Raw genomic sequence first — 25,904 nt, forward strand, 5'->3', positions numbered from 1 at the left:
TGGGATATGGAGGTTGCAGAGAGCCAAGATCACACCACTGCACACTAGCCTGGGCAACAGAGTGAGACTCTGTCCCCTCAAAAAGCAAAACAACAACAAAAAGCCGTAGCTGGGACCAAGGCAGCCTATTTCCCCTCCTGAGCCAAACCGGGGTCTCCCTGAGGAAGATCTAGGGAAGGGTCAAAAGCCACTGCCCACATCTCCCCTCGGCGCATCCCTTCTGGGAAACAAGAGCTGTTTATTGGTATTTATTACGTTTCTGTCATGGCAGACCCTTCCCCCTTCCACCTTTAGGAGGGGCAGTCAGGAACAAAGCCATCCCAGCTTGGAAGTGGTACTATCATAAGGGCAATTACCCAAGTTATCCAGTGTTCGGGGCTGCATCAGAGTTGAGACCCAGCCCTCCTGAGACATGTGCAGATGCACTCAGACACCTGGGTCTTGCCCATACTTTTTATTTGTTAATTTCATCGCTCCCCTCTTCTTCTGATGTGGTCCCAGCCACCTCTGACATGCATGCATTGGCAGGGCCTCGCACACTGAGGCTCCACGTGAAGGGAAGATGCAGAGTCCAGTTTCTCCAGGAGCTAGTGATGGAAGTCTTGGGAAAGGAGAGTCCCAAGTTCAAGAAGACAGCTAGGGTAAAGGGAGGGAGGTCCTCAAGGGGTAGAGAACAGGAGTCCAAGGAGGTGGCTCAGGTGTGGCGTGGCCCCTCGGGAGAGCCCAGAAATCTTCCAGATAGCACTGTCTAGAACAGAGCTGTGCAGTGACGGTACCGGCATTTTCATCCCCAACCTCAGTGTCCCCCATGCCCACCTGGGGTGGGATCTCAGGCAGAGGTTTTGTCCCCTCTGAGGCTCCCCCTGAACACGCCTCTGTTGTTCCAGCATTCGCTGCGTGACCCTGGTCCCGGTGAGGTAACACCACTGCTGAGCTTTGTCCCTGCAGCCTGGGGATCCTGCTCACCTCTGGGCTGTCTCATGGTGCCATCTGTCTCTTCCCAGCCGCTTCCCTCACCAGCACTACCAATCCCCCTACTCAATTTCTGCTGTTGAAATATTCAGTGTTTCTGTATCCCTAGTTGGACCTGAGTGAAGAGATGTCTGAAGGGCATCTCATGTCAAGAACCAGACTCTGATCTTCCTCACAAGCCCCACTCTCCCCCATTCAATTAACGACCCCCTCAGTCATCCACAGTTCAGGCCACAAAGCTAGGGGTCATCGTGGATTTGTCTCCTCCCTCACCCTGACGTCCACCTGGCCATCATTATATTCTTCCACACACATCCCGCATCTGAGTGGGACTCACTCATTGCCACCACCCTATTCCAGTCCACCATCCCTGCTGCCCCTCTTGTCCCTCCAGTCCCTTCTTCACAGCACAACTAAGTGACCTCTTAAATTTTTTGAGATGGAGTCTCGCTCTGTCGCCGAGGTTGGAGTACAGTGGCGCAATCTGAGTGCACTGCAACCTCTGCCTCCTGGGTTCAAGCGATTCTCCTGCCTCAGCCTCCCAAGTAGCTGGGACTACAGGTGTGCGCCACCACGCCCGGCTTTTTGTATTTTTAATAGACACGGGGTTTCACCATATTGGCCAGGCTGGTCTCGAACTCCTGACCTTGTGATCAGCCTGCCTTGGCCTCCCAAAGTGCTGGGATTATAGGCATGAGCCACCGCACCCAGCCCTCTTAAATTCTGAAATAGGTACATCGGATCCTGTCACTCCCCTTCATCAAACGATCCAACAGCTTCCCGTTGCCCTGAGAATAAAACCCAAAACCCTGTGTGGGGTCCACAAGGCCCTGGGTGATCCAGCCCCTGCGTGTCCCCAGTCTCATCTACTCACACTTGATCTGGGTCACACTAGCCAGTTTTCCAGTCCTTCCAATAAAACAAGCCTGCTCCCACCCCAGGGCCTCTGCCTTCACTTCCCGAAGCTCTTCCCGTGGCTGGTTCTTCTCAGGCATTCTCAGTCTAGCTTCTCTGAATGTCCAGCCGACTTCACCCCGTCGTCCCTCACTGCCACGTCCTCTGGAGGCCTCACAGCACTTCTCCCTCTCTGAAACCATGTTACTCATGTGTGCACATGTGCAAGTGTTCATGTGTGTGTGCATGTGGGGTGTGTGCGTGTGTGCGTGTGAACTGATTGTCTCCCTTCACTAGAACCTAAGTACCATGAGATCAGGGAACCTCATCTCTCTGTTCCTGCTTTGCCCCACGCCTATGACAGTGCCTGACAGAGTAGGTACTCAATAAATAGCTGCTGAATGCAGAACAAAGGAGGCCCCTTCGGGGCACCCCTGAGGGAAGGGAGCCAGTGGTCTCCAAGGAGACAGTGTCCAGGGGCCCCCAGGTGAAGGGACCCCAAGTCCAGGGTGGCCCCATTGGATGACCCAGCTGCTGTGGATGAGGACCCTTGGCATGTCAGAGGGACATGCTGGTGAGGTTGTCCTGGCTCAACAGTCCCTTCCGGCCCACACCAGCCCCATGCCCACTGCTCCCAGCAACCCCGCCACCCCCACAGTACTCATGCAGCCTGTGCCGCAGTGTGACGAGCGCTGACCCCAGGCAGGCGCCGTTGGGTGCATGGGGCCCGCCAGGCAGCTGGAGCAGCAGGGTGGCCACGCCGGCCATGCCATCTTCTGTGGGCTCAAGGGTGATGGGCCCAGCTCGCAGCCCAGCAGTGGTGGCAGGGATAGCTGGCGGGCAGCAGCCCCCTCCCATGGGTCCCCAGGGACCACCAGCCCCTGTCAGCAGCAGGGGTGCCAGGAAGGGCTCAGAGCGGCGGAAGGCGGGTGGTGGGAGTCCAGCTGGCTTCCAGGCGGGGGCCAGGGCAGTAGGGTCAGGTGGGAAGCAGACAATGACCTTGGCGAAGGGGCGGCTGGCCATCTTGGTCATCTCCTGCAAGTGCCGGCGTTGCTCCTGCCGCTGATCCAGAGCCTGTTTGGCCTTCCAGAGGAGCACGCAGAGTGAGAGGAAGAGGAAGAAGCAGGAGAAGAAGACGGAGAAGAAGACAAACAGGTCGATGTGGGCCTGGTCCTGCCGGAAGAAGAGCAGACCCTGCGAGTCGGCTGAGCCGTTGGCGCCGGGCCCACTTGGGTCTCCCACACCCAGCAGCAGCAGGTAGAAGCGGCTCGACTTGAGGGCATGGTGCTCGTGCGGGTAGGTGATGACCAGCCGGTCCCGCACACTGTGGACCACCAGCACTGCCGACGGCTCCGTCACTGTCACGTAGGTAATCAGGCCCTGCGGCCACACCTCCCGTACCCGTGGCTCTGCTGGGGCGCCCGGTCCACTGCTGGCTCCTGCTCCTCCTGGATCCCCGGCCCCCCGGGGCCCACCATCTGCAAGGGGTGGCGGAGGTGGTGGGGGTTGGGTTGCCTGGATGTGTACTGTATGGACGCCAGTGTCAGGGGCCACACGGACCACAAAGGTATCAAAGGAGGTGGAGACATAGAGGTCCACGGCCCCAAAGGTCACGTCCAGCGTCAGGCGGATGTCCACGTTGGTGAATTTGGGCTGCACACCAAAGAGGACAGTGCGGCCAGGGCCTAGTGCCCGGCGCTTGGGCTCATGGAAGCAGTTGGTCTGCGACGTGGGGTCCAGGCAGCACTCCTGCTCCACTGAGATGAGGCGATAGCACTGCTGGCCGCCCAGCGGGTTCCCATGGAATGATTCTCGGCACTTAGCACACTGCGGGCAGGGTTAGAGGCGGTGGTCATCAGGGCTGAGCACGGTGCCAGCCTGTCCCCCAAGCAGCAGTGACGAATACTCTATACCTACTGCTAAGTAGCCATTGCCCTGGGCCTCACCCCCACTGCCCCAGTCACTTCCCTGTGACCCCCGGACCTTCTCTGCCACAGTGTAGACCTTGCCAGGACCTGACACTCCAGCACTGCTGCCCCTGGTGTCACCCTAGTGACCTGAGCACCCTGATACTGAGGTCTCTGGCACTCTGAGGCACAGCAACAAAGAACACTGCTGCATTCCGGCTCTACCTCCTTGCTAGCTGTGTGGCCTTGGACTAGTGACTTAACCTCACTGAGCCTGAGCACACAGACTTAACCCATGAGCTCTGCACATAGGGAGTAACCATGGCTTGCTCACAGGACCGCTGAGATCATGTGCATGGCACTTGGCGCAGGGTCAGCCAGCCTCGCCCGCCTGCCTGGATGCTTCTATACTGTGCCAGGCGTCCTCCCACCCCGGGGCCTTTGCACTGATGGACCCTCTGCCTGCATGGTTCTCCTCTCACGTGCCAGCTTGTGGGGCCCCCTTGCCTCCTTCAGGTCTTTGCTCAAGAGCCTCCTTCTCACCTAGGCCTTCCCTGGCCATTGTGTCCTGTGTCTACCATTCCCACTCCCCAACAGCCCTAGCCCCTGCTTTCTACTTAACTTTCCTTAGCGCTCATCACTGCCTAACACATGAGCATCTGACTTGTTTGTTCATTTCTGGATGCCTCCATGAGAATACAAACTCCTAAAAACAGAACATTTGCCTGCTTTGTTCCCTACTGTGTCCCCAGCAACCCACACAGTGCTTGCCATATACTAGGTGCTCAATGACTGTGTGCTGAATGCTGAATGAATGTGTGGCTGGATGGATAACGGCTATGATTCCTGTGGCTTAGTGGAAACCACTCAAGTTCTGAGATCAGATCAGGGTCACTCCAGGCTCCAAGCCTAACTGACCACCTGATCTGGGGTGATACTTTTTTTTTTTTTTTTCTGAGACAGAGTCTTGCTCTGTTGCTCAGGCAGGAGTGCAGTTGTATGATCCTGGCTCACTGCAACCTCTGCCTCCCACGTTCAAGCAATTCTCCTGCCTCAGCCTCCCGAGTAGCTGGGATTACAGGTGCCTGCCACCACACCCAACTAATTTTTGTATTTTTAGTAGAGAAGGGGTTTCCCCATGTTGGCCAGGCTGGTCTCGAACTCCTGACCTCAAGTGATCTGCCCGCCTCAGCCTCTCAAAGTGCTGGCATGAGTCACTGTGCCCAGCTAGGACATTTGATGTCTCTGAATCTGTCTTCCTCTTAAGTCTGTACCCCACTGAGGCCCCAGCACAGTCTTGCAAAGTCTTTCATATCTATGCTGTCACCACTGTCTACACAGCACAGCATCCAGGTCTGCAGCAGGTGCTCCTGGCATTCTAGTTATTACTGCAATCACTATTAGAACCAAGAGAAAACAGGTGCAGTGACTCATGCCTGTAATCCCACTGCTTTGGGAGGCTGAGGCAGGAGTACCGCTTGTGCCCAGGAGTTGGAGACCAGTCTGGGCAACACAGTAAGACCCCCATCTTTAAAAAAAAAAATTTAAATTAGCCAGGCATGGTGGTGTGTGCCTATAGTTACAGTTCCTCAGGAGGGTGAGGCAGGAGGATCACTTGAGCTCAGGAGTTCAAGGCTGCAGTGAACTATGATTGCGCCATTATACTCTAGCCTGGGTGACAGAGTAAGCCCAGTACTAAAAAAAAAAAAAAAAAAAAAAACCAAAAGCCTGACCAGGCACGGTGGGTCACGCCTATAATCCCAACACTTTGAGAAGCCAAGGTGAGTGGATTGCTTGAGCTCAGGAGTTCAAGACTAGCCTGGGCAACATGGTTAAAACCCCATCTCTAAAAAAAAAAAAATTAGCCAGGTATGATAGCGCAATGCTTGTAGTTCCAGCTACTCAGGAGGCCGAGGTGGGAGAATGACGGAAACCAGGGAGGCAGAGGTTGAAGTGAGCCGAGATCGCACCACCGCACTCCAGCCTGGGTGAAAGAGCCAGACCCTATCTCAAAAATAAATACATTAAAAAAAAGAACCGGCCAGGTGCAGTGACTCACGCTTGTGATCCCAGCACTTTGGAAGGCTAAGGTGGGCAGATCATAAGGTTAAGAGATTGAGACCATCCTGGCCAACATGGTGAAACTCCGTCTCTACTAAAAATACAAAAATTAGCCAGGCGTGGTAGTGTGCGCCTGTAGTCCCAGCTACTCAGAAGGCTGAGGCAGGAGAATCCCTTGAACCTGGGAGGCGGAGGTTGCAGCAAGCCGAGATCGCGCCACTGCACTCCAGCCGGGTGACAGAGTGAGACTCCGTCTCAAAAAAAACAACAACAAAAAAAAAAAAAACAAGAGAAACTGCTACTTCTGAGCAGCCAACAGACCTGGTAGAGGAGGAGGTCTGATTTAATCTCTGAGACTCCCTGGTAAAAGCCAATAGGCCTTTCCCTTATCAAGAAGGCAGAAACTCTGGGCTGGGTGTGGTGACTCACGTCTGTAATCCTAGCACTTTGGGAGGCCAAGGCGGGCGGATTGCCTGAGCTCAGAAGTTTGAGACTAGCCTGGGCAACATGGTGAAACCCCATCTCTACTCAAATATAGAAAATCAGCCAGGCATGGTTGCACATGCCTGTAGTCCCAGCCACTCAGGAAGCTGAGGCAGGAAAATCCCTTGAACCCATGAAGTGGAGGTTGCCGCAAGCAAAGATCACACCACTGCACTCCAGCCTGGGCAACAGAGCAAGACTCTGTGTCCAAAAACATTAAATTAAATTAAAAATTAAAAAAATAAAATGAAAAAGGAGAAATTCTGGCCCAAGATAGAAATGTTAGGGGTCAGTAAGGCTTGTAAAACTGTTGGCATTTGGGGTGGGGTTGCATCTTTGCAGCTATTATGTTTCCATAGATGGGCAAGGGAGACTGAGAGCAAGGGACTTTCTCATCCCTCTGGGACTGGAGAGAGAAGATGGGTGGGTGAGGTGGTGGGAACTGTACTCTGAGGAGGGAGCCTGGGACATTATAGAGGCAAGTCTGGAACACAGCAGCCACCCAGGTGGCCAGTGCAGGCGCTCCAGGAGCCTCCGTGCAGAAGAAAAAGGGAAATGCACTCCAGGGGAATTTGAATCTGGGTATTAAATGATATGAGATCTCTGCTAGCCTCAGTTCATCAGAGGGGGTCTGCCAACTGGGAAGAATCTGCCTGAAAATGAAGCCAATGCAGAGGAAAGCAGAGTCAAGATGCAGAGAGACTCCTGATGGCATTGTGTGAGTACCTGGATCCAGCCAGTCCTAAAGGCAGACCCCAGACCCTCAGTTCTTAGAGTCAATACATTTTCTTGTCTTCTGTTTGTTTTTTTTTTCTTTCTTTCTTTTTTTTTTTTTTTTTTTGAGACAGAACCTGCAGCCTCCACCTCCTGGGCTCAAGCAATCCTCCCACTTCCACCTCCCAAGTAGCTGGGACCACAGATGTGCACCACCATGCCAGGCTAATTTTTAAATTTTTTTCAGAGATGGGGTCTCACTATGTGGCCCAGACTGGTCTTGAACTCCTGGGCTCAAGTGATCCTCCCACCTCAGCCTCCCAAAGTTCTGGGATTACAGGCATGAGCAACCATGCCCAGCCCATTTTCTTTTTTCAGTGCAGCTACCATGAGATAGATTTTCTGGCATGTGCCACCTTTAGCTGTGACTACTTGTAATGCAGACTGTCTCCCAACCAGTCTGAGACTCCCCCAGAGGCTCATATCTGGGTCCCCAGCATCACCGCCCAGGGCCTATAACTGAATGGGGCTTAGGAACAGTCTGTCAAGCTGCCCTTGATCCCAAAACCACTGATTCAGAACCATGTTGTCAGTCCTGCCCAAGCCTGGCTACTTCATCCCAGCCCTGGCCTCTATAAGGTGTAAGGCCCTTGGCCTATCACTCGCTTCTGCAGCCGCACCTGGTACTTGTAGCAGTCTCGACGGTCACTGGGGGAGCTGCCCTGGCATGTGCCTGTCTCTGTGTTGTTCTGACACGGACAGCCCGTCCCATCCTGCTCGTTACATGTGTCCGCGTGGCCGTTACACCGGCATCTGGGGAAGAAGTTGAGGGTTACGGAGCCCCCATGGCCTGCAGCGGTCCAGGATGGACACTCTCTATGTGAGCTCAACTCTGTGCAACAGGCCAGAAGAGGAAACTGAGGTTTACAGAGGTCAAGCTGTTTGCCCAAGGCCACAAAGCAGTTAAATTGCCATTGGGATTGGAACCCAAGTTGCACAGACTCCAGCACTCACTGAACACCCAGAAAGAAGGAGATGGAAAGGGGAGGTTGTTCCAAGGCCTCTGCCCTCAGCCGTCCCATCTTGTTCTCGATCGGGCCGCTCTGTGGCCTGCACTTCAGCACTAGCCTTGGAGGTAGGCAGTGGCATCACATTCCAGTTCCTTCCCTACCCCGAACTTAGCCTGGGCACTCCCTGGGGATGTCATCCTCTCCTGACTAGGGGCGGAGGACTAAGGAGGGGGTCTGGTTCTAGAGTTACTCCCAGTGAGAAGGGCCGGATCTCTGGCACCCCCGTTCCTCTTACTTGGTGCACTTCCCGTCCAGGAGGAAGTAGCCCTGCAGGCAGCTCTCGCATTTCTCCCCATAGCTGTTATTCTGGCAGTTCACACACATGGCCTCGTCTTCACTAGGACCCTCTGTCACCCAGTTTTCAATCTGGCCAAGGAAGGACAGTGTGATCACAGAAAGGCATGGACCAGCCCACTCCTTCCCTCAGACCCAGGAGTCCAGGCTCCCACCCTCTCCTCCCTCAGACCCAGGAGTCCAGGCCCCAGCCCCTCTTCCCTCAGACCCAGGAGTCCAAGACTCCAGCCTCTATGCTCAGACCCAGGAATCCAGGCCTCCAGCCCCCTCCTCCCTCAGACCCAGGAGCTCCCCAGCCCCTCCTCCCTCAGACCCAGGCATCTGACCCCACTCTCTTTCACCTCCTCTGGATCCAGTGAGTACTTCTGTGGCTCTCCCTTGGCCATTTCGAACTCCTTCTTGGAGATGCAGACGTGGCTATTTCCACGACAGAAGGTGTGGCAAGGCCGGCAGGTCCCGCCCCCGACAGCTGAACCCACAAACAGCGGGAGGCACTGCTCACAGTGGCTGCCCTGAGAACCGAGGACAGGGTGGTCAGAGAGACTGGAGAGTCACCTGGGGTAGGAGGGCGTGAGGGGCACAGGGGCAGGTTCTGAGAGCCCATGGGAGGGCAGCAGAGGCTCGGCTACCTGGTTTGGACAATCCCAGCCTCCCTGGGACTTAGCCCCTGCCTTCCCTTGCACACCTGCAGCCCAAAGTCCTGAGCTCAAAAGCCCTTCCCTCCATTATCTCAAATCCTCCTCCACGTGCCTGTCCTCCTGGCCCAGCTCCCACTCTGTCCACTAGTCCAGGGCAGATCCTCTGGGATCCAAACCCAGGCAGCGTCCCCCAAGTCTCCACACATCTCCCTGGGACAAGGCTCTGGCTTATCTATTCCTGGCTTATCAGGGCTCAGAATGAGATGTGAGCTGCCTGAGTGTGGGAAGAAGGCAAGCAAGGGCCTGGGTCCCAGGGTCAGGGGTCTGAGGCCCCAGAAGGCCCACCTTGGTGTGGTTGCGGCAGAGCAGGCAGTGGTCGCGCGCCCCAACACCAGCACATTCACTGTGGCGGTTGCAGCGGCATTCTGTGGAGCAGTTGCGACCCACAAAGCCAAAATGGCAGCGGCAGTGGTCGGGCTCCACGCATGAGCCGTTCACGCAGCCCTGGGCGCACACAGGGCGGCACAGCCCTGTCACGCTGCAGGGGCAAAGTGGGGGTCAGGGCAGGTGGCCACCCTCCTCATGGCTCCATGGCCTAATGCCCAACCCACTACCCCACCCTCTTCTCAACTGGCTGCTCATCCCTGCTCTGTCCCATTGCTATCTCCAGGATCTCTTCAGGATCTAGCCCACCACCCGCTCCAGGTGTAGCCCACAACCCCTCTCCTCTTTTGAGGGTACCCTATTCTTTTTTTGATTTTTTTGTAGAGATGGGGTCTCCCTATGGGCTGGTCTCAAACTCCTGGCCTTAAGTGATCCACCTGCCTTGGCCTCCCAAAATGCTGGTATTACAGGCATGAGTTACTGTGCCTGGCCACTGGGGTACCCTATGAAACTCATTCTTCCCTGCTCAGTCTCACCACACTTGCCCTTCCGGGATCAATCTCACTGCCTTCATGCCTCAAGCTTTCTTTTCTTCCATCCTGCTTGGCTCTAGGCCTCATCCATTACTGCTCCCACAGACTCTCCCACCCTAGCCTGTCTGGCCCCCGCGCCACCTGCAGCCTCACTTGTCCATGGTGTAGCCTGTCTTGCAGCTGCACTCATAGCCATGGGGCTGGTCGTGGCAATTCTGCGTCTCGTTGCAGTCGTGGTGCCCGTTTGCACACTCGTCCTCGGGGGGGCAGGACAGGAAGGCCCAGGAGGCCCCCGGACGCCCACACATCAGCCCTAGCACCAGGGATACAGCGTTTTACCTGGACCTCTGTACCACCTGCCCCAGCCGCCTAGGCCCTCCCTCCTGCTTCCTCTGAGTCCCACCTCTGGGTCTGGCCCAGTACCCCCATGTTCACTGTATCAGACACCAGCCAAGGGCCAATCCCTCTCCCCCATGTCCAAAGCCCTCTCACCATCACGGGGGCCGCTGAGTCCACCCTCCATGCAGCGGCCGCCTCCATCCTGCCCCCCCCAGGCACACCAGCCGCAATGGGGGCGCCGCAGGCACGAGGCACACTGGGTTGCCTGAGCACAGCCCAGGGAGCAGCTCTCAGGTCCCCGGAGCAGCCGCCCACAGCCTCCGGCCATACATCGCAGTGGCAGGTAGGAAGGGCTCAGACACTGTATGGGGAGGAGAGGGGGATGGGGATGCAGGGAAGAGAGAGGTGGGGAAATAAGGTTAAACAAACACATTCTGGGTATCTTCCCAGACCACACCCTCTTTGAGGTCTCGCCCCTCCCTGGCCACAGACAGGTAGAGCAAAGTGGACACTAACTGGGGTCTTCAGGTTTTCCCTCTCAAGCATTTGTAACTACACCCCAAGGCTGGAAGTCGGGCTGGGGAGGATCTTGAAACTGGAAGGTTGCCTGGCCGCAGTGGCTCACACCTGTAATCCCAATACTTTGCGAGGCTACAGTGGAAGGATCACTTGAGCCCAAGAGTTCCAGACCAGCCTGGGCAGCACAGTGAGACACCATCTCTACAAAAAATAAAAAATTAGCTGGGCATGGTGGCACACACCTATAAACCCAGCTATTTGGGGGGCTGAGGTGGAAGGATTTTTTGGGCCCGGGAGGTTGAGGCTGCAATGAGTCGTGACTGCACCACCGCACTCCAGCCTGGACAACAGAGTAAGACCCTGTCTCAAAAAAAGAAAATAAACTGGAAGATCACGTAGACTTGGGTTGAAGGGATTGTTTAGATAAGCAAATGATGATCAAAGAAAGAGGACGCAGACAGACAGGAAAAGAGCAGGCTGCAGAAAGAGACAGAGATGAGAACCACGTGCCCCAAAGAGAGATGGAAAGGCAGCTGTCCAGGTTCTGTATCCAGTTCCTCGTGAGGCCCTGCTGTATTTTCTACCCTGGGTTCCAACAGGTACCACTGTTTTGGTGGAGGGAGTTCCCCTCCTCACTAAGAGCGCTTCTGTTTCTTCCAGGTAAAGGAACAATGGCAACGATCCGAGAAACAGATAGAAAAGAGTATCGGGGGGGTTACAAACCAGTTTCTTAGAAAAATGTAATCCCAGCACTTTGGGAGGCCGAGGCGGGTGGATCACGAGGTCAGGAGATCGAGACCACCCTGGCTAACACGGTGAAACCCCATCTCTACTAAAAATACAAAAAATTAGCCGGGTGTGGTGGCGGGTGCCTGTAGTCCCAGCTACACAGGAGGCTGAGGCAGGAGAATAGCGTGAACCCGGGAGGCAGAGCTTGCAGTGAGCCGAAATCGTGTCACTGCACTCCAGCCTGGGCGACACAGCGAGATTCGTCTCAAAAAAAAAAAAAAAAAAAGAAAAGAAAAAGAAGAAAAAATGTGGCTGCTGAGGCAAAAAAAAAAAAAAAAAAGGGCTTCTCCCACCCCACACTGAGAAGCTGACGAGTCCTTGGTTAGGGGGTGGGTAGCAACTCACAAGCCATATTTATATGTCAGGACCCCAAAAATGTGCACAATGAGATTCAGGCTCTTGGGAACTTACCTCAGTGTATAATACAGGCATTTTATTTATTGCTTGGGCCATAAGTGAAGTATAAGAGGAAAGAGATTAATCTGGGCTGGCTGCCTGAAAGCACTTAAGAAAAGGCAAAGCAACCATGGAATCCTAAAATAGAAAACCCTGACTGCTGTGGCTGGAGCTCTGAGCCCACTGAGGGGCCTGCAAAGAGCTGAGACTTGCTGAACTGCCAGAGGCAAATTCTCTGCTGGGCTGGGCTTCCAGATCTAAATTTAGGATGCTTGTTGGCAGATGGTGGGACAATCTGGGAGGGGTAGAGCACCCTGAATCCTCAGTCCTGGACAGCACTTTCTGCTGTGATCTCCCTAGTGACCAAATGCAAAGATGCCCAACACCATACACTGCATTTCCTGAGTTCATGGAAAAGGTGTATGAACGTAAGTTCTGAGAGCAGGACTCTAGCTCGGCTGCTGACATTCCCCCTAGCCTAGCAAAGCGCCCAGCAGAAAGAAGGTACTCAATGATAAATTCGCTGAAGAGAGGGAAGGAGGATGGGAGGAAGGAGGCAGACCAGAGAAGGGTGTCTTCGCTGCCTGCCCCAGACACACAGGCCAAAGTCATTAAAAAGAACAATGCTGGGCCAGGCGGTGGCTCACACCTGCAATCCCAGCACTTTGGGAAGCCAAGGCAGGTGGATCAAAAGGCCAGGAGTTCGAGCCCAGCCTGGCCAATATGGTGACACCCGGTCTCTACTAAAAATACAAAAATTAGCCGGGTGTGGTGGCATGCGCCTGTAGTCCCAGCTACTCAGGAGGCTGAGGCAGGAGAATCACTCGAACTTGGGAGGTGGAGACTGCAGTGAGCTGAGATCGCACCATTGCACTACAGCCTAGGCGACAGAGCGAGACTCCGTTTCCAAAAAAAGAAAAAAAGAACAATGCTGGAAGGTTAGAATCAGGCAGCCCTTGAGCCAAATCACAACAGGTCTCACCTGTTATGTTTGATTTGTGTGGTGGAATCTAAGCCAACAGTTCTTTTTTTTTTTTTTTTTTTTTCTGAGACAGACTCTCGCTCTGTCGCCCAGGCTGGAGTGCAGTGGCCGGATCTCAGCTCACTGCAAGCTCCGCCTCCCGGGTTTACGCCATTCTCCTGCCTCAGCCTCCCCAGTAGCTGGGACTACAGGCGCCCGCCACCTCGCCCGGCTATTTTTTTGTATTTTTTAGTAGAGACGGGGTTTCACCGTGTTAGCCAGGATGGTCTCGATCTCCTGACCTTGTGATCCGCCCGTCTCGGCCTCCCAAAGTGCTGGGATTACAGGTTTGAGCCACCGCACCCGGCCTTTTTTTTTTTTTTTTAGACAGAGTTTCACTCTGTCACCGAGGCTGGAGTGCAGCGGCACAATCTCAGCTCACTGCAACCTCTGCCACCCAAGTTCAAGCGACTCTCCTGCCTCAGCCTCCCAAGTAGCTGGGATTACAGGCACGTGCCACCTCGCCTGGCTAATTTCTGCATTTTTAGTAGAGACAGGGTTTCACCATATTGGTCAGGCTGGTCTTGAACTCCTGACCTCATGATCCACCCACCTTGGCCTCCCAAAGTGCTGGGATTACAGGTGTGAGCCACAGCGCCCAGACTAATTTTTTTTGTTTTGTTTTCTTTTGTTTTAGAGATGAGGTCTCGCTCTGTCACCTAGGCTGGAGTGCAGTGCCATAATCATGGCTCACTGCAGCCTCAACCTCCCAGGCACAAGTGATCCTCCCACCTCAGCCTCCCATGTAGCTGGGACTACAGACACACACCACCATACCTGGCTAATTTTTTTTTTTTTTTGTAGAGATGAGGGTTTTGCTATGTTGCCCAGGCAGATCTCAAACTCCTGGCCTCAAGCAATCAATCTGTCTCAGCTTCTTGAAGTGTTGAGATTATAGGCCTGAGCCACCACACCCAGCTAAGCCATCACTTTAAAGCTACGAGGTTTCATAGAAGGTCTGGCCATCAACACTATGCTCATCTGGCCCCTGTGAGCAGGCTGTGCTCTCCAATTCACTGGCCCCACCTCGTCCCCTTGCCTCCCTCCTGGCCACTCCCCAATCTCCTTAGCTATCCCAGCTCTTCAGGCATGTGAGAACCTGGCAGGCACCAAGAGGCTGGGGGAACAGTGCATGCCCACAGGACTGTGGGTATGCCTTCTGGTTCCTGGAGCTCCCACAAAGATAAATGATGGAAATTTCAATAATATCTGGGGAGTACCCATACCACCAGTAGAACCCCAGGCTTGGAGACAAGAGGCCCCTGCTTTACCACAGACCAAAATCACAGGGGCTTCTGCCCTTCTGGCCACATCGAGAGCCCCCATGGGGAACTCCCACAGCCACCCTCTTGGTGTGTCCCATACAATGGAGACTGGGAACCCTCCCAGTGGCAGGACTTGGGTCAGCCAGATTGGCCCTCTCACCACTGCTCATTACAATAACAATGATCATGATCATTAACCATTTTTTAGTCCTTCCTGAATGGCAGGCATTGCTCTATGCTCTAAGTAAATTATCCCCCATTTAAATGGTACAACCTCCCTAGGGGACAGGATCTAGTGAAATGATTCCCATTTTAGCTAACTCTCCCTGAGGTCTCCGAGAGGGGAAGTCACTCATCCAAAGTCAAACAGCCAGGAAGTGGTCAAGCTGGAGTCAAACCCAGACCCCACTGACTTCACAGCCTGAGCTTTTGATCACAAGGCAAACTACCTCCGGGTGAGAGCTAATGTACCACTCCCAGGCAGGGCTCCTAGCACTGGATGCCAAGGTCTGTGGGATTCTTGGTCCTCCACACCCTGCCCTCCTGGTCTCGGATTTCCATGAAGCATTGTTGGTTTCTTTAGTCCACCTCTCAAAATGGCAAGTGTCCCACATCCCTGCACTGTTGTCAACTAGTGTCTGGGTGGCTGGACTGATCACTTAGTTCATGGGTTGTGGGATGGTGAGTAGTTTTGCCTCCAGTGGGTCTTGCACAATTGAAGTATGAATGAGGAGTGGACTCTGGCTGAGTGACAGTGCTTCCACATGTGACAGTGAGAGGTGAATGTGTCTTATCTCCCACTGGGGGGCAGTGGGGTGGGGTGCGAATGCCTTTGTCTGCCACCGCAACAGTTTAATCATGTCAGGTAGAAGCATCTTTGGAATGGACTTTCTGGAAACGAGAGCATGCGCTGGGCAGTCCAAGGGGCGACTGTCACGGGTACACACATCCCTGCCTAGGCCACACCCACCTTCAGGAATGATCTCTCCACCCCACAGCCTAGAAGAGGCCTAGATCTGACCTGCCACATTTGAACAGCATGCTCCTAGCCCTCCCTGGCCATATCCCACTACACCAAGGCTGGACATGTAGCTCGTGCACTAAGTCAGAGTTTCTCCTTGAGAATGTGAGCTAACCGACAAACACAGAGATGAACGTGGTCTCTGGAATTAGAAGGCATCTATACTGGGAGTCAAGGCCGCCATCTGAGGCCATGTGTGTTGACCATCAGGCCGAGAGAAAGCAGACAATGGAGAAGTGCAGAGAACAGCTGAGATTATGGGTCATGTGGCCTGAGAGCGGCAGAGCATCAACACTTCCTACTCTCAGAGTCCATCAAATACCCCCACTTCCTTATAACAAAACCAGCTCGAGGGAGTGTCTCTTTCTTACAACCAAAAGTTCCATCGGTAGAGAGAGAAAGAGAGAGAGGAGGGAAACAGAAAAGGTTTGGGAGGTTGAAGAGGAAAGTATTAAGAGTCGTGGATGTGGCCGGGCGCGGTGGCTCAAGCCTGTAATCCCAGCACCTTCGGAGGCCGAGACGGGCGGATCATGAGGTCAGGAGATGGAGACCATCCTGGCTAACACGGTGAAACCCCGTCTCTACTAAAAAAATACAAAAAACTAGCCAGGCGAGGTGGCGGGCGCCTGTAGTCCCAGCTACTCGGAGGCTGAGGCGGGAGAATGGCGTCAACCCGGGAGGCGGAGCTTGCAGTGAGCTGAGATCCGGCCACTGCACTCCAGCCTGCGCGAAAGAGCGAGACTGCATCTCAAAAAAAAAAAAAAAAAAAAAGAGTCGTGGATGTGAACCTATGAATTATATCAACAAAATTAACAATAAAAATTAAATTTAGCCAGGCGCGGTGGCTCAAGCCTATAATCCCAGCACTTTGGGAGGCCGAGACGGGTGGATCACGAGGTCAGGAGATCGAGACCATCCTGGCTAACAAGGTGAAACCCCGTCTCTACTAAAAAATACAAAAAACTAGCCGGGTGAGTTGGCGGGCGCCTGTAGTCCCAGCTACTCGGGAGGCTGAGGCAGGAGAATACGGCGTAAACCCGGGAGGCGGAGCTTGCAGTGAGCTGAGATCCGGCCACTGCACTCCAGCCTGGGCGACAGAGCGAGACTCCGTCTCAAAAAAAAAAAAAAAAAAAAAAAATTAAATTAAATTTAAAAATGTTTACAGTCATGGAAAGGATGAGGAGACCATGATACCATGGACAAGAGTTGGAGAGGCAGAGGCTGGGGGCTGGGAAAGTGGAAACACACAGAGGCATGGCTGGAGGACACAGCAGGGACCCTCACGAGGCAAGGAGGGAGGAAAGAGATGGTGGCACCAGAAGGAAGCAGGACTGTGGCTAGAGCCAGGGAGATGGAAGGAGGAGGGTGGAGGAGATGGTGGAAGAAAGGTCCCTGCCAGGGCAGAGAGGAGGGAGACCTGCCCGGGCCCTTGCCTGGCACGGTCCTGGCTGGGTACAGTACCTGCTGCAGGCTGCTGCTCCAGACACAGTGCTGCCAGCCCCCATCCGCTCCCTTAGAGTCCAGGCAGGAGGTGCAGTTGGGTAGGAGGTGACAAGGGGTGGGGCAGGGCAGTGGGGGTGATGATTCCACCGGCATGGGGGACACATTCAGCAGAGAGTGGCTGAAACAGGTCCAGTCATAGGTGGGCTGCACGGACAGGATGCGGCGGGTCTCCCCTGGGGGTGGGGCATGGGGATTAGAACCTCAGACCCAGGAGATCACAAGCTCAGCCCCTCCTCCTCAGACCCAGGAGCTCAGGCCCAGCCCCTCCTCCCTCAGGCCCAGGAATCAAGGCCCAGTCCCTCCTCCCTCAGACCCAGGAGTCCAGGCCCCCAGCCCCTCCTCCGTCAGACCCAGGAATCAAGGCCCAGTCCCTCCTCCCTCAGACTTAGGAGTCCAGGCCCCCAGCCCCTCCTCCGTCAGACCCAGGAGTCCAGGCCCCAAGACTCCCCTCTCAGGAACTGGGCCCACTGCTCACCCGTCCTCTTGAACTGCCGTGTCCACATGCATTTGCCCTCCCGCGTGCACTGCTCGCAGTCGGCAGCCCCGCACGCAGCCTCGGAGCAGTTCCCTGCCCAGAAGACCTCTCGCTGGTTGATCCGACAGTCATTCTCAGAGGTGCAGGACCCATTGCGTCCAATGCAAGCACCCTCGGGGCAGTTGGTACACCACTTACAGCGGGGAACGGATGCCTGGTGAGGGAAGACAGGCTGGATGGGGCCCTCAGCACCCCTCCTGAGCCAGCTGAGAGCTCAGTGGTTCCTGAGACCCTGGGGTGGGTGGGACAGTTGACCAGAGTGGAGACCAGGACCTCCCTGCCCTATACCTGCCGCTTCTCATCCCCGTCTCCCCCACCACTCACCTCTCCATCTCCAGGTTGCAGGGTCCGAGGATGGCGGGCCAGGCACTCACTGCAGGTCCGGAGACGTCGACATTCCTCCGGGGAGCGAGGCATTGGGGAGCAGGGGGAGCCCCCACAGCCCAGTCTAAAGGGAATGAGGCCTGGCTCACTCACATCCATTCAGACCCCCTCCTTCTGCCACCCAGACACTGTCCTGCAGGTCCCCAACCCTGCATCCCAAGCAGGACACAGCACAGGCCTCCTGGGCCTGGCTCTCCCTACCCCTACTTGGTAATAGATGGTCCCACATCCACCTGTCACCCAGACCGCAGATGCTGGACCACACCACAGGTCCTCCCGCCCATGCAGCCACCGAAGACTTCTGCCTCCTGGATTTCTCTCTGACCATCCCCTCTTCCCCATTCCTGCAGCCCCTTGCCCAACCTGGTCCCCACCTGCAGCCTCTCGTTACTCTACCCCTCACAACAGCTCCAGGGATCTCACTGCCTAGGTCCATCCCTGCCCTGTCCTGCTCAGGCCTTCTTCCATGGCTCCCTGCCCTGCACAGTGGGGGTCCACAATCCCTTATCCCAAATCCCAAGAGGTACACACATTTCAGACTGTTCTGGATTTTAGAAGAGCAGTGGGTGTACCCACTGTTACACAATACCTCCAGTGGGGTCTGGGGGAAGGAGCACCCCGTAATCAAACCATTAACATTCTTGTAGTAACTGACAACACACCCATTGGGCGAATAAGGTTCACTATTAGCCTCACGTCAGTGAGGGTGACTGGCAGCCAGGTGAGTCTGTGCTAAGCTTAGGAAAGCACTTTCAGTGTCCAGGATGTCTGGATTCCTGGAACCGCAGCTGAGGAGTCTGCGGAGCTGGATGGAGCCAGTGCCTCTGCCAGGCACGGGAAGCCCTGTCTGAGCTGACCCCCTCCGGCTTCCAGTCTCAGCCTCACTTCTGAATCACTGATGGTCTCCACTCTACCGTTCTTTTAGGGCCCAGCTCAGACTCAGCTCCTCCAGCAAGTATTCTTGCATGAGACCCCAGTCCCAGGCAGGTGTCCCCACTCAGAGCTCCCCCGGCCACCCTGCCTGCGGTGATTCACCCCTTTCCTGAACCAGACAGTATACTCCTGAGGCCTCTGTCCTGATGTGGCCTAGCACAGGACCCCCTTCAGAGGGCTCCACTCCCCACTGCCTGCCATGGTCGCCATGGTTACCTGTGGGCCTGATCCCCGGACAAGCAGGCCCCATGGCACCAGGTGCAGGCCCCAGACTGGTTACAAGCTTCGGGTGAGGACAGCAGGCGGCAGGGGTCAGGGGGCAGGGTCAGTGCCAGCAGGCGGCCCAGGGCCACTCCCCCAAAACCCCCGGAGATGTACAGGCGGCCCCCGACTGCTGCCACAGCATGGGCCACAGACTCCTCCACTGGGGGTCCCACAGAGGCCGGGCCTAAGGAAAGATGGGGTATTCAGACAAAGAGAGAGCAGGAGACTCCAGGAAGAGACCCACACCATGATGCCAGTCAGAGAAGGATGCAGGGAGAGAGGAGAAACACAGGGTCAAAGGAGAGCAGAAACAAGGCCAAATGTGGTGACTCACACCTCTGATCCCAACACTTTGGGAGGCTGAGGCGGGAGGACTGCTTGAGCCCAGGAGTTCAAGACCAGCCTGGGCAACACAGAAAGACCTCGTCTCTATAAACAATAAAAAATTAGTGGGGCATGGTGGTATGCACCTGTGGCCCCAGCTACTTGGAAGGCTAAAGTAGAAGGATCACTTGAGCCCAGGAGGTTGAGGCTGCAGTGCACTGCACTCCAGCCTGGGCAACAGAACAAGACTATGTCTCAAAAAAAAAAAAAAAAAGAGCAGAAACAGAGGAAACACATGAGGAGAGACAGCAAGCTAAAAAAAAAAAAAAAAAAAAAAGGGAGAGCCACTGTGTCAGGCCGCCAATGCATTTTTTTTTTTTTTTTTTTGAGATGGAGTCTCACTCTGTCGCCCAGGCTGGAGGGCAGTGGTGTGATCTCACCTCACTGCAAGCTCCGCCTCCCGGGTTCACGCCATTCTCCTGCCTCAGTCTCCTGAGTAGCTGGGACTACAGGCGACTGCCACCACGCCCGGCTAATTTTTTGGTATTTTTAGTAGAGACGGGGTTTTACCGTGTTAGCCAGGAAGGTCTCGATCTCCTGACCTCGTGATCCACCCGCCTCGGCCTCCCAAAGTGCTGGGATTACAGGCGTGAACCACAGTGCCCGGCCCCACCAATACATTTTTAAGATGGTTAATTTTGACTGGGCACGTGGCTCATGCCTGTAATCCTAGCACTTTGGGAGGCCAAGGCAGGTGGATCATGAAGTCAGGAGATCGAGACCATCCTGGCCAACACGGTGAAACCCTGTCTCTACTAAAAACACAAAAAATTAGCCGGGCGTGGAGGCAGGCGCCTGTAGTCCCAGCTCCTCAGGAGGCTGAGGCAGGAGAATGGCGTGAACCCGGGAGGCGGAGCTTGCAGTGAGCCGAGATCGCACCACTGCCCTCCAGCCTGGGCGACAGAGCGAGACTCCATCTCAAAAAAAAAAAAAAAAAGATGGTTAATTTTATGTTATGCGACTTTCACCTCAATTTTTTTAAATCCTCAAAAACAAAATTGAGACAGAGAGACATGAAGTAGTGGAAAAGACAGATTAAGAGAAAAAGGGAATTAAGTCCCAGCACTTTGGGAGGCTGGGGCAGGTAGAATGCTTGGGCCCAGGAGTTCAAGAACAGCCTAGGCAACACAGCAAAAACGTGTCTCTACAAAAAAAAAAAAAATTATTCAGGCCTGGTGGCGTGCCTGTAGTCTCAGCTACTCGAGAGGCTGAGGAGGGAGGATTGCTTGCTTGAGCCTGGAAGGCAGATGCTACAGTGAGCCAAGATAGCATCACTGCACTCCAGCCTGGGCAACAGAGTGAGACCCTGTCTCTAACAAAAACAGAAAAAGAGACAAAGGATCAGAGAGAGAATCAAAAAGGAAAGAAGACAGACGCAGAAGCACACTCACAACAGTCACTCACAACATTGAAATAAAAAGGCAAGTGACAGGCACGCTTCTAACCTATGAACAGCAAAGACTGGCAGGAAACACCCCCATGTCTAATAGTGGTGGTCTCTAGAGAGGGGGATTATGGGTGTTTTTTTCTTCCTATTTTACAAATTATATACAGTGAACATTGTTACTTTTACAGTCAGAATAAAAAATAAACTTCTCTAAGAAAAAAAAAAAGGAAGGAGGGCATCTCCTGGTGTTTAGATAATACAGAAGGAAGGGAGCTCTGCCAGTGGGTCTACAGGGGCCCAGTGACTCCTGAGGAGTGGGAGTCCCAGGACGGGTATGGGGCTCCTCCTCAATGTCCCTCAGCCTCCTGGGAGCCACAATGGGGACTTACGGGTGAGGTCGGGCAGAAGCCAGGTATTGCAGTTGACTTGGTAGAGCAGAACGTCGCTGCTGAACTCGTCAGGGTCCGAGCGCCCCCCGAGAACCACCATGGTGTCCCCTAACAGGGCTGAGGCATGGAAAAGCCGGGGACGGGGCTGTTGGGGAGACGGGGTGGGGGGGCGGGCAGGACAGCCTGTCAGAGCTGTCCTCTGCTCCCTCTCAGCCCTCCAGTCACCCCTGCACTTCTCTACCTGCCCCCCGCAGCCCACCCAATCCTAACTCTCATCAAATCTCACCTCCTTCAGGTGAGGTGAGATTTCCTCCAGGAAACCTCCTGTGCCGGCAAGAGCAGCCCATAGAACCATCTCCTTCCTGAGTTCCCAGAACCCCCATGACCCAGGCTGCTCCCTAGGAACTTAGCCCAGACCCCTTGAGATGAGCCACCCACATTCCTCACACAATCTCCCTAGAGACAGTGGGGGCGTCCTGGGGGTGAGGCTCAAGTCTCTTGCTTCTAGCCCCTTGCCCCCAAGACGGGCTTGAAAACGTGTAGACTGAAACCACCAGCCTCTCTAACCAGTGCAGACAGGGCTCCCTGCCCTCCTACACACATTCTCCTTGGCCTTGAAGGCAGAAAGAGCAGGGAGCCTTGGTCCTGCTTTGTATGAGTGGAAAAACCCAGGACAGGAAGGGGCCTGCCAGGGCCACACCAAGTCAGGACAGAGCTGGGCAGAGCTCATGCCTCTGACCTCCCGGCCTCAGGTTCTCTCCTCCAAATCAGGGATGGAAGCAAGGGAGATGTGGGGTTATCAGCTTAGTTAGGGAACACAGAAAGGAGGGGAAGCAGGAATCCAGGATGGAGCCAGTCCCTGGGGTGCTGGGAAAGAGGGCCCCTCCCTCCTGCCCCATACATCCATGGGTCTGGGCCTCTTTTCCTGACCTTTGCCCCCTGAGAAGGGGCCAGCAGGCTCCAGGTGCGGTCAGGACAGTGCAGGGAGTAGAGCTCGGGGGATGGGGCTGCCAGCTCCACATGGAATCGGAACCCCCCAAACACATAGAGGGAGTCGGTGGCCTCATGGTAGACGGCGGAGTGACCGTAGAGACCTGGTAAGGGGCAGGGTGACAGGCTGGGGGAGGGGCTGACGACACCACCGATCCCGCTGACCTCCCGGTCCCCCTGTTCAGTGACCACTGAGGCTGGAGGCCTGGGAGCCTCTCTCCACCCGTCCCTCTCACTTGGGTTCGAACAGACAATCACTAGAGACTCTGGGAAAGAGAAGGGAGTCCTCAACTGGCAGGAAGTTCTACCAGGCTCTCGGGAAGGAGACAGGGCATCCAGAATGTCTAGGGGACAGCGACCAAAGGAAGTGAGATTGAGGAAGAAACCCTGAGGAGCAGGGAGCTCAGAGCCTGGGGGTGGGGGACGGTGGCCACATGTGGCCAGGAGTGGGCAGTTAATTATGGAGTCTGGGAAGGACAGACAGAGAACGTGAACATTCAAGAGGGGGTCCTGAGAATCTGCGTGGGGGCAGTAAAGAGAGGGAAACAGGTGGCCACAGAGCACAGGAGTGGACGGAGAGCCCACAGGAAGCCTGGATGCCCAGGAGGTCCATGGGAGCTGTCCCCTCCCAGTCCCCAGCCCCACCTGTGGGGGGTGTCCCGCTCTGGGCTCCTGACACCCAGGTGCCGGTCGCCAGCTGGTACTCAAGCAGCTGCTGGTTGAAGCCATTTTCCGGGGAATAACCGCCCACCAGGAGCAGAGATAGGCCTCGGCGGGCAGTAAGGGTGTGACCAGCAACGGCTGGCAGCTCCACGGTCTGGGGGGCCTGAGGGATAGAGGGCCAAGGTCACCGATGGGGCTAGAGGTCAGGGGTCACCCTGTGGGTAGAAGCGATCCTCAGTCCCCCAGAGTCCTCCCTGAAGTACTAAGGAAGGAGTGACCCCCCAGGGGCCAGTCAGACCAGCCTGGGTCCTGGCAGGTGCACAGTGGGCTCCTTGGCATTTCCACCTGCCCAAGCCTGGTGTGGCTTTGGGAAGTGTGGCTTTGGGAAGCCCTTGCTCCCCTGGCCTCTCTCTGCTGCTGAGTGAAGCTGTGTCCCAGCCCAGGACTCGCTCGGGACAACAGTGTGCCCCAGGATGGCTGAGGAAATTCAAGTCCAGGGCTTCTGTTTCCTCTGGGGGTGAAGCTGGCAGGAGCTACCACAGCTGTCTCTGTCAGGGCCCAGCAGAAGGGCTGGGGAGTAGGCTGGGGAGAGTTGCTCACCTTCTCCTGCCGCCATTGCAGGGTGGTGAGGTTGAGGACCCAGAAATCACGGGTGACACCCCCAGCGGTGAGTCCCCCCAGCAGATACATGGCACCACGGCCAGCAGGCACATATGCAGCTGCATGGAAGGAGCGGGGCAATGGGCCTGGGCCCCCGTCCTCAGCTCCCGCCAGCATCTGTGTCCACCGCCGCTCACTCACTGAGTACCTGGGGCCAGGGTGCAAAAAAGCAGCCTCATTATAATCATCTCAGCATCCTTCAAGGTGACCCTACCTGACAGATGTCCCTGCATCCCGTGGGGTGACCTTCCTATGACAGTCCTCTTACCATTCCCTGGGGTAGCATCACCTAAATAAGTACCCTGGTCCCCAAGTGTCCCCGGGTGAGCCTCCTGTGACAACTGTCCCAGTATCCTTTGGGCTGTCCTTTAGAGGCTTTTCTGCACTCCTCTGAGGTGACTCTTAGCACCCCGAGGTGACCTTCTCTCATTCGCGAATCCCACCTGCCTAGGGCAGTCCTCACCTGTACAGGTTTCCCAGCAGCCCCTGGGGCAGGCCCAGGCCTCCAAACATCCACAAGGTGGCATCAGGTCCCTCCACCATGGTGTGGCCCAGGCGGTGCAGGAAGCGGCTGGCAGTGTCCTACGGGTGGGTGAGGACGTTAGGGATCAGGCTAGGGTCAGGACAAAGTGCCAGGCCTGGGTGTAGGATGTAGGGGTGGTACCAGGAGTGGAGGTGGGAGAACGACCTGGGGGCAACCATCCCTAGACAGTGGGTACCCGCAACTCACGGCTGAGAGGCGGCTGTCCATGAGGGTCTCCCAGACCAGCTGCCCACCATCCAACTTGGTGGCGCAGTCAGGACCCCCGAAGCCTTCGGCACAGATGCACACACCCAGGCTCTGGGGGATGACAAGGGACTCAGGGGAGCCCTGATCACCAGCCCTGTCCCACCAGGCTTGACCTCTCCCACCTGTACCTGGTTACAAGTTCCTGCCCCAGTGTGGGCATTGCAGTTCTCAGGACACAGAGCCATCCGGCAGTGTGGGCCAGCCCAGCCTTGAGGACATCGGCAGAGCCCCGCACCTGCAGCACCGTCCTGGGGCACGCATTCCTGAGGGACTGGGCAGCTCCCAGGACCCCCTGACCCACAGCGGGCGGAGCCCACCGAAGCATTGAAGCCCCAGGATGAGGAGCCATTGGCCTCCCAGTGCAGCACCAGCAGCCCTGTGGGGAGAGAGGCCAGAGGCTGGTAGCAAAGCCACGCTCCTGGCCCCATCCAACCCCAGATGCTGAGAAAACCCAGTGTGACTGGGCGGGGAAGAAAGGCACCATATTATTCATAATCATCGCCAGGATGAACCAGTGTGCACCCCCTCCCTCGGCCAACCCATCAAGATTGATCTTCAAGCCTAAATCTCTCACCAACTGATAGCTACCTCCTGAGCTGCTATCCAAGCCCAAGTCCCGTCTCACCTGGACACTGGTACCCATCCCCTACTGGTCCTCCTGGCTGCCTACACTCCTCCCCACTCATGGTGGCCCAGTGATCCTCAAAACGTGAAATGGGCCCTGTCCTCAGCAAGCTCCAAACCTTCTACAACTCCTACTGCCCTTACCTAAGACTGGATCTCTTTAGAAAAGATAGTGATTTGGGGGCAGGTGGGACAGGAATTACTTGATATATTACGATATATAAAATATGCCTCAATAAAGTTATATATATAGGCCGGGCATGGTAGCTTATGCCTGTAATCCCAGCACTTTGGGAGGCCAAGGTGGGCGAATCATTTGAGGTCAGGAGTTCAAGACCAGACTGTCCAACATGGTGAAACCCCGTCTCTACTAAAAATACAAAAAGTAGCCAGGCATGGTGGCATATGCCTATAATCCCAGCTACTTGGGAGGCTGAGGCAGGAGAATCGCTGGAGCCCGGGAGGCAGAAGTTGCAGTGAGTTGAGATTGCGCTACTACACTCCAGTCTAGCTGGAAAGAGTGAGTGGTGTGGAGTCCTCATACCAGCCACATTCTATGTGCCCCAGAGACATGTCTCATTCAGCCCTTCTCTCTGCAGACATAGCTCAGCCAGCACAATCCTATTTTCCTCTCAACTAAGGACAATGAGGTCCAGAGATGGTGAGGGACTACATCACCCCACAAGCAGTGGCAGACCCAGGTCCTGCGCCCACTTCAGGTGATGAGTTCGGCGGCAAGGGATACATAGCCCAGGACTAAGAGGTCCCACTTCCCCTAGCCCCCGTACCAGACAGGGCCTGAACAGTGAGGGGTCTGTCCCGTCGCTGGCCGCAGAAGGCAGCTATGAGGCTTCGGTCCGACTGGACAACACCAGTGTCCAGGAAGCGTGGGAATCCATCAAAGGCCAGGACGTAGCTCAGCTAGAGGGGTGCAGAATCGAGGATTAGGAGACAATGAGGATGAGAACGAGGGCACCTGGAGTCTGGGAGAAGGAGAGGTTCAAGAGGGGGAGGCAATCTGAGACTGGGAAATGGGCTGTTTGAACATCCAGGGGAGACGGTCAAACTATGGCAGGGAGGCAACCACTCCCCTTCCTG

General features: G+C 55.4%; 1 protein-coding gene across 3 annotated transcripts in view; it reads right to left on the reverse strand.

Moving 5' to 3' along the window:
- Positions 1-439: 439 nt before the first annotated feature.
- The window catches only part of MEGF8 (multiple EGF like domains 8), a 53,769-nt gene continuing 28,304 nt past the window's right edge, over positions 440-25,904 (reverse strand). For 2 of the 3 annotated variants that reach the window (XM_073016384.1, XM_007996995.3), the window contains exons 23-41: positions 25,595-25,727; positions 24,311-24,558; positions 24,123-24,233; positions 23,856-23,974; positions 23,333-23,540; positions 22,715-22,895; positions 22,010-22,173; positions 21,080-21,224; positions 18,872-19,103; positions 17,663-17,786; positions 17,279-17,492; positions 16,762-16,976; positions 10,443-10,650; positions 10,104-10,263; positions 9,379-9,571; positions 8,737-8,907; positions 8,337-8,467; positions 7,712-7,844; positions 440-3,693 (exon numbers count right to left, since the gene is read on the reverse strand). In XM_073016384.1, coding sequence (XP_072872485.1) covers positions 2,425-3,693; positions 7,712-7,844; positions 8,337-8,467; positions 8,737-8,907; positions 9,379-9,571; positions 10,104-10,263; positions 10,443-10,650; positions 16,762-16,976; positions 17,279-17,492; positions 17,663-17,786; positions 18,872-19,103; positions 21,080-21,224; positions 22,010-22,173; positions 22,715-22,895; positions 23,333-23,540; positions 23,856-23,974; positions 24,123-24,233; positions 24,311-24,558; positions 25,595-25,727 — 4,359 coding nt within the window. In that variant the 3' untranslated portion in view covers positions 440-2,424. The remainder of the gene's footprint in view (positions 3,694-7,711; positions 7,845-8,336; positions 8,468-8,736; positions 8,908-9,378; positions 9,572-10,103; positions 10,264-10,442; positions 10,651-16,761; positions 16,977-17,278; positions 17,493-17,662; positions 17,787-18,871; positions 19,104-21,079; positions 21,225-22,009; positions 22,174-22,714; positions 22,896-23,332; positions 23,541-23,855; positions 23,975-24,122; positions 24,234-24,310; positions 24,559-25,594; positions 25,728-25,904) is intronic. The other variant, XM_073016385.1, reaches the window with a different exon arrangement.

Source organism: Chlorocebus sabaeus, chromosome 6, assembly GCF_047675955.1.
Source record: "Chlorocebus sabaeus isolate Y175 chromosome 6, mChlSab1.0.hap1, whole genome shotgun sequence".
Taxonomy (NCBI): domain Eukaryota; kingdom Metazoa; phylum Chordata; class Mammalia; order Primates; family Cercopithecidae; genus Chlorocebus; species Chlorocebus sabaeus.